The sequence below is a fragment of the Nerophis ophidion genome, linkage group LG09 (genome assembly GCF_033978795.1).
Source record: "Nerophis ophidion isolate RoL-2023_Sa linkage group LG09, RoL_Noph_v1.0, whole genome shotgun sequence".
Classification (NCBI taxonomy): Eukaryota; Metazoa; Chordata; class Actinopteri; order Syngnathiformes; family Syngnathidae; genus Nerophis; species Nerophis ophidion.
In genome coordinates this window covers 22,416,887-22,425,378 of record NC_084619.1, presented here as the reverse complement: position 1 = coordinate 22,425,378, position 8,492 = coordinate 22,416,887, and the positions used below count along the sequence as shown (strand labels likewise).

At 41.7% G+C, this 8,492-nt stretch overlaps 1 protein-coding gene across 1 annotated transcript in view; it reads right to left on the bottom strand.

The window, feature by feature from the left end:
* Positions 1-405: 405 nt before the first annotated feature.
* Positions 406-8,492, bottom strand: part of tasp1 (taspase, threonine aspartase, 1) — a 43,185-nt gene continuing 35,098 nt past the window's right edge. The window contains exon 14 of the mRNA XM_061910571.1: positions 406-5,593. Coding sequence (XP_061766555.1) covers positions 5,501-5,593 — 93 coding nt within the window. The 3' untranslated portion in view covers positions 406-5,500. The remainder of the gene's footprint in view (positions 5,594-8,492) is intronic.

Below are 8,492 nucleotides of genomic sequence, written 5' to 3'. Positions count from 1 at the left end.
GTCTCTTTTCTTCGACGGACCCTGCAGGGTCAGTCTAGGGTCGGGAGCCCGGGGAGCAAACACCAACACATGAAGACACCCACACCCACCCAACCCTCTTATTTTTGACATTTCTCCTGACCTGTCAGCTACATTTTGGGCGTTGGTGATCTCACAGGACTGTGACTTCTTACACCTGAAAATCAAACTGAGGGATGTCAATATGTTGTTGCTCTCCTGCAAAAATGTGCTTTTAAACTAACTCATTGGAGAACATTTTCCAATTGCATTTTTATCCACAAGCAATGTGGGAAACTCCTGCAAAGTCATTAAATAATAATTTATTTAAAATACACAAGAACAAGTAACAGTATGATTATTTCCATACTTTTTGGTACTTTTCTAAATGAAGGGGACCACAAAAAATTGCATTTTTGGCTTTAATTCAACAAAAAAATCTTAAGGGTACTTTAAACATGTTTCTTATTGCAAGAATGTCCTTAAATAAAATAGTGAACATACAAGACAACTTGTCTTTTATTAGTAAGTAAGCAAACAAAGGCTTTTAATTTAGCTGCTGACGTATGCAGTAACATATTGTGTCATTTATCATTCTACTATTTTGTCAACATTATTAAGGAAAAGTGGTGGAAAATGTGAAGTGAAGTTAATTATATTTATATAGCGCTTTTCTCTAGTGACTCAAAGCGCTTTACATAGTGAAACCCAATATCTAAGTTACATTTAAACCTGTGTGGGTGGCACTGGGAGCAGGTGGGTAAAGTGTTTTGCCCAAGGACACATCGGCAGTGACTCGGATGGCGAGAGCGGGAATCAAACCTGGAACCCTCAAGTTGCTGGCACGGGCACTCAACCAACAGAGCTATACCGCCCCAAAGCTGGTCTGACAACAGCAATCAGAGAAAGATCGAGCACGATGGATGATGATTTCTGTGTCTATTGTTAGGTCCATGCCTCAGAGACTGCAAACTGTCATAAAAGCCAGAGGTGGTGCAACAAAGTACTAATGCTGTGTTGTAGTGTTACGGTTTGTTTTTCATCATATTTTCAAAAAGGGGTGATTCCGTAAGATTTTTTTTAACTCTTGCTTGATGAAAAAAATATACTTTTACAGACGACCACAAATTATTTTCGGGTTTTATTGTAGTTTAATTTGAAATTACTATTTTTTCAGGATTTATTCAAGTTTAATTTGAAATTACTATTTCTCCAGGATTTATTCAAGTTTAATTTGAAATTACTAGTTATGTGTCGTGTCTTGTGATTTTTTTTTCCCTATAAAAACAAACAATGAATAAGCATCCTCCAAGACTGGTGTTTCCAAAATTTTCCAAGGGTTGTATGTAAATCAAAACATGTAACTGGATGACTTTCATTACCTGTATTGGTAGCCTCATCATACTCAGTTTTTCAATATTTAGAATGCTTTACAAAGGGAAATACTTGTTTAATCGCACATACAGCAGGCGTACGATATGCAAAATTCCATAAAAAAAAGTGCAGTTCTACTTAGATCTTGTTTTGCCACAGAAGTCAGATTGTTAGAAATTTGAGCAAGTGACACGGTAACCTCATTAAACACCACATCTGTTTGAATATAGTTAAAACTAAGTATGTTATGAGGTAAAAATCCAAAAAAGTAAAAATTGCAGCTCCTCAATATACTTTCATAGGCGTTTTAGCATACTGGAAACCGTCTGCTGTGTTTTTTTTCCAACCAGCATGTAATTTATTCCCAGACTATACATTTTTGACAGTCCACAGTTCAGAATATAATGCTGTCTTTCAGGCCTGGAAATATTTTCTCCAAATAGCTATGCATGTCTTTCTTGTAGAAGAAACACTACAATTCTAAGAAAAAGTCTTGAAGGTAAACAGACTGGAGTTGGACACAGTTACACAGTAACATAAGAGTTTAATTGCGTGTAGAGCTGTGCACATTAGGATTTTAACATTTTGTACAGTTTTATGCTGCATTGTCAGGAAACAATAATACATTCAAATAATTTTCCTAAGACTTTTTACTAGCTACTTTTTATCTAGCAACTTCACCCCTATAATAAATTAGATTTGAATTACCCTTCTTTCAACAAAATACATGTGTCTCTTAAAGTAACTACATAAATACGCACTATTTCAATGGTTTTGCTAAGAGTCATTCTTTGGAGTAGATATATGAACTACTACTCCAGTGCTATTTAGCGTAGCAATTGAAGTGCATATACCGTATTTCCTTGAATTGCCGCAGGGTATATAGTATGTGCCTGCCTTGAATTACTGCCGGGTCAAACTTGCTTCGCAAAATAATTAGCACATGCTTAGTATTACCGCCTGGTAAAACTTGTGACGTCACAAATGACACTTCCCCTGTCAACATTTTCAAAATGGAGGAGGCTGATTTCAATACCGGTAATTGGAAATTGCATAAACAGAAGATTAAGAGCTATTCAGTAGGATTTAAGGTCCCAGCTTACATCACACTCAAATTTTTACAGCATGCCTTTGGTAAGTGCCAGAGTGAGAAGAGGTTTTAAAATAATTAGCGCATGCTTACTATTACCGCATGCCTTTGGTAAGCGCAGGGGTGAAAAGAGGTTTTAAATAAATTAGCGCCCTGGCGGCAATTCAAGGAAATACTGTATGCATCCTGCTTCTTTGTGATTGAGGGGAGATTATACTGTATACATGCACTCCTAAGTTACTTGTTTAACCTATTTCATGGTTTAAAAGACTGACAGTACTCGTTTACACAGTACACCAAATCTGATTTTGTTGCCCTCAAGTGAACAGATATATTTTTTGTCGCTTCAAATGCTCCAAAGTGCTTTAAATCTGATCTTTTCACATCAGATTTAGGCCAAATCAGGACGTGGTCTGAATTTGACTGGAATCTGATCTTTCCAAATGTGACTGCAGTCTAAACAGAAATGCGACATTGCGACTTTTACGGCATCTTTGGGCGAGCTACGCCATTCGTGTGCGCAGGAAACCCGACCGCCAGCGGAAATGGATACATCATCCTTTGGTGAGCAAAGTATCTTTTCAGTGGTCAAAATTTTTGGTGCATCACTTGTCAATAGTGCGTGAATATTAGGCTATATGCAACATATGAAGATATATATAGTATATATTTTGATTAACAAGAAATAGCGATTGTTGAAGGAGTGGGATCAACATGTACACTGTGGCGTATTTTTTAGATGTTACATACATGCGTAAGTTGTGTCGAAAAATAAAGCATAAACAGATTCACCCTGCTGTCCGTGTCTCCTCTGCTAACAGCCATACAAAACAGAACCCTCTCAAATATATTGCACAATATATGTCCATTTATGTTATATTGCTTTAATTCATTTTCACATAAAAAACATTTTTTTTAGGTGTGGCGACTTTTATATTGTACTATATTTACTGGACTATAGAGCGCACCAGGATATAAGTCGCACCCACTAAAAACACATTTATTCATATTTTAGCCGCACCTTACTTTAAGCCACAGAAATATATGTTGTGCAGTTAGTTATTTACACAGATTTTGCAAATGTTTATTTACATACGTTTTAATTGTTTCCAAATGGTGTGTAACACAGCAGTAAAACGGCTGATCAAACAAAATACAAGTTGCGAAAGCTAGCTATCCAATCAGCTAAACAAACTCAATAACTCCATGACGGCTTCTTGGTGATTTTACTTAGGATTTTGTGAAACTGAAACAATATTATAAATGATGGCATTGTACATTAATAATACTAAATATTGCAATAAAAAACGATGGAAACAAACATATTTCGAAAAAACATTCAAATATCGCTAAAATATTTGTGCGCGCTCATGAGGGGGTGTTTGAGACGTTTTGATATTGACGTGCTTCGCAAAAGCATAATAAAAAACCTAAACACTGAACCTGTATGGCGTCAACGCAGTACAACTAGAGGAGACGGGTTGTCTTGCTTCCTTCCGATCAGTCGGCCGGGAGGTGAGCAAGGCGACATCTCCCATTAATTAAACAAGTTGAAAAACGTATTTGGAAGTTACCATTTAGTTGTCAATTGTACAGAATATGTACTGTACTGTGCAATCTACTAATAAAGGTTAAATCAAAATCAGGCCGTCTGGTGGGTTCCTTCGTAGCAGTACCCACAAGGGAGCCATAAGGATGTTGCCTTTGAGCAATCGCCCTCTATTGACATCACGGCAACAGCGTTGGCCGCTATAGCAAGTACAATTTGTTACTTATAGCCAGACCTGTGTGTTCATTTCCGTACCTGACGGTTTCAGCTACAACTGTTGCCTTCCTCAGAGGTTGCCACATGATCTTCTTCAAATTATGCTGATTTTACGAGAATAACGCTATTTTGCGAAAACTGCAATGGAAACGCAGCTCTAGTGGTAAATGTGTTAGCATATTAGCTCATGCTAATGACGCTAGCGTCATTACATTAGGATAGCAATGACAAATATGCATGAAAACACTACTACTGTTTAAGTTGTACTGTAAAACTTACAAACGTTGCTTGGAGTGATGAAGGAAGAATCCATGAGAGTCGAAACGCTATGCAAGGCTGGAAGACAAACAGCACTCCGGTGGGGAAAAAAAAAGCACTACCCTTAAATGGAGGGACACCTGCAGTGAACAAAGTCGTCCATATGATGGTGCCATAGCACAAACAATAAAACACTTTTTAGGTGTATTTGCTTTTTTTTTGTACGTTTCTTTTTACTTTTTATTATGGCTTTTATCGGAGAAAAATCAATAAATTAACCGCATAGTCTTATAAGCCGCAGAATTCTAAGGGTAAGAAAAAAGTAGTGTCTGATACTCCGGAATTTACAGTAGTAGTAGTAGCAACTTCCATGTTTAGAGTTCGGTCAACTTCCTTCATCATCACTTTATCAAACTGTGCATGCGAGTGACGTCGAGGCCAGAATGGGGCCTGTGCGCGTTTATACTGGAGTCTGATAAAGATCACATTTTACTTGCCGTATATAACACTGCAAAAATCAGTGTAAACATAGTCCGTATGTCTCGTTATCTAAGAAGCATGTCATTCTTCATTGTACAATATGTGTGACAATTAGTTGTGAGACGTCAACACCAAGTGAGTGTATTTATCACTTAGCAAATGCTCAATGTCAGAGCCTACTTTTAGATATACAGTAAAGACTGTATTTTACATTTGAAAAGCATTTTAAAGTTCAATTTTTTACAGTCATCCCTTAAAGTTCAAAAATAGTTTCATAAGTGGAGCAATACAAAACAACACACCCTGTTTACCTTATTAGATTACAGTAGCTTATCTACACTTAATAGGAAAAAAGCATCTGTGGAAAAGAGAGAGAAGTGGCACAAAAAAGGCAACAGTGTATCAAGTATATTCCAGCATATGGAAGTCCTGCAAGTGCGCAAACTACAAGCGAAACACCCAAGCATGTTGTGTTGTGTCACTAACACACGGGTGTATTGGAGTATTGCTTTAGAAGATGAAAATAGAAATGAGATTCACTCCGCCATGCTCATCAGGCGACAAACCCCTCCCTCGATGGCCAAGGATTGACCAGGAACGGTCCCAGGTGGTAATCTGGATATGTGTGTCTGGAAGCACCACAGAAGACGACAACATGAGATACAATTTGAACATTGATTTTACATTGAATGAAAGTTTTATGTATTAGTTCATGAATCGTTGCCTAATCATAATTAATTACCCCTTTTGAAATTTAGTAAAACATTGCTCAAAAATCAAGGAAACACAATAATCACATTGTAACTACAATTCAATCACACTTCTACTTCTTTCTGTGGCGGGCCATTACCAAAAAAATGTGGACTGCCACAACCTGTCAGCCCTCGCTCAGAAACCTTGTATGTAATTGGTCTAAAATGATGTACAAAGGGATTCGAGGTAAGAAACATTATCATAAAGACCTCTCAGAATGTGGGCAAACAAGTGGGGATCCGAACAGCTCTTAATCATGTTATATCAGTTACCCGGTTTCAAAAGTAACATAGCTGGAAGCTCAACCATGTGCATGACATTTACTTACACTGTTAGTTGTGTTAGCCAACAGACCAACAGGTGTGTTAGCCAACAGACCAACAGGTGTGCTAGTACAGTTCTGCTCGTGCGTAATGAATGCACATGTAGCTACAACAACAAAGGCATTGATGCGATTGAATGACCCGTCCGTTACTTACACCTAAATTTAATCAACCATCAGACATTGCAGACAGGTATGTGTAGGCAATACATCTTACTGAGATACACTACAAGATGCCTTGATGGCATTTTTAGGAGTTTGATTAGTCTAGGAGTGGTTCTCAAACTTTTTTCAGTGATGTACCCCCTGTGAATTTTTTTTTTAATTCAAGTACCCCCTAATCAGAGCAAAGCATTTTTGGTTGAAAAAAAGAGATAAAGAACTAAAAATACCGCACTATGTCATCAGTTTCTGATTTATTAAATTGTAAAACAGTGCAAAATATTGCTCATTTGAAGTGATCTTTCTTGTACTATTTGGGAAAAAAAGATAAAAAAATAACTAAGGCCCAAGCGCATTGTGAGGGTCTGTTGGGAACGTCTGGCAGAGTCTCCTGTCAGAGAGAGTTTCAATTCACACCTCCGGGAGAACTTTGAACATGTCACGAGGGAGGTGCGGGACATTGAGTCCGAATGGACCATGTTCCGAACCTCTATTGTCGAGGCGGCTGATTGGAGCTGTGGCCGCAATGTTGTTGGTGCCTGTCGTGGCGGTAATCCCAGAACCCGTTGGTGGACACTAGCAGTGAGGGATGCTGTCAAGCTGAAGAAGGAGTCCTATCGGGTTCTTTTGGCTCATAGGACTCCGGAGGCAGTGGACGGGTACCGACGGGCCAAGCGGTGTGCAGCTTTAGCGGTCGCGGAGGCAAAAACTCGGACATGGGAAGAGTTCGGGGAAGCCATGGAAAACGACTTCCGGACGGCTTTGAAGCGATTCTGGACCACCATACGCCGCCTCAGGAAGGGGAAGCAGTGCACTATCAACACCGTGTATGGTGCGGATGGTGTTCTGCTGACTTCGACTGCGGATGTTGTGGAGGGAATACTTCGAAGACCTCCTCAATCCCACCAACACGTCTTCCTTTGAGGAAGCGGTGTCTGTGGAATCTGTGGTGGGCTCTCCTATTTCTGGGGCTGAGGTTGCTGAGGTAGTAAAAAGCTCCTCGGCGGCAAGGCCCTGGGGGTGGATGAGATCCGCCCGGAGTTCCTTAAGGCTCTGGATGCTGTGGGGCTGTCTTGGTTGACAAGACTCTGCAGCATCGCGTGGACATCGGGGGCGGTACCTTTGGATTGACAGACCGGGGTGGTGGTCCCTCTCTTTAAGAAGGGGGACCGGAGGGTGTGTTCCAACTATCGTGTGATCACACTCCTCAGGCTTCCTCGGATTCAGGAGGAACAGTGTGGTTTTCGTCCTGGTCGTGGAACTGTGGACCAGCTCTATACTCTCGGCAGGGTTCTTGAGGGTGCATGGGAGTTTGCCCAACCAGTCTACATGTGCTAGGTGGACTTCGAGAAGGCATTCGACCGTGTCCCTCGGGAAGTCCTGTGGGGAGTGTTCAGAGAGTATGAGGTACCGGACTGTCTTATTGTGGCAGTCCGCTTCCTTTGTCACCGATTCTGTTCATAACTTTTATGGACAGAATTTCTAGGCGCAGCCAAGGCGTTGAGGGGATCCGGTTTGGTGGCCACGGGATTAGGTCTCTGCTTTTTGCACATGATGTAGTCCTGATGGCTTCATCTGGCCGGGATCTTCAGCTCTCACTGGATCAGTTCGCAGCCGAGTGTGAAGCGACCGGAATGAGAATCAGCACCTCCAAGTCCGAGTCCATGGTTCTCGCCCGGAAAAGGGTGGAGTGCCATCTCCGGGTTGGGGAGGAGACCCTGCCCCAAGTGGAGGAGTTCAAGTACCTAGGAGTCTTGTTCACGAGTGGGGGAAGAGTGGATCCTGAGATCGACAGGCGGATCGGTGCGGCGTCTTCAGTAATGCGGACGTTGTATCGATCCGTTGTGGTGAAGAAGGAGCTGAGCCGGAAGGCAAAGCTCTCAATTTACCGGTCGATCTACGTTCCCATCCTCACCTATGGTCATGAGCTTTGGGTCATGACAGAAAGGATAAGATCACGGGTACAAGCGGCCGAAATGAGTTTCCTCCGCCGGGTGGCGGGGCTCTCGCTTAGAGATAGGGTGAGAAGCTCTGCCATCCGGGAGGGGCTCAACGTAAAGCCGCTGCTCCTCCACATCGAGAGGAGCCAGATGAGGTGGTTCGGGCATCTGGTCAGGATGCCACCCGAAGGCCTCCCTAGGGAGGTGTTTAGGGCACGTCCAGCTGGTAGGAGGCCACGGGGAAGACCCAGGACACGTTGGGAAGACTATGTCTCCCGGCTGGCCTGGGAACGCCTCGGGATCCCCCGGGAAGAGCTAGACAAAGTGGCTGGAGAGAGGGAAGTCTGGGCT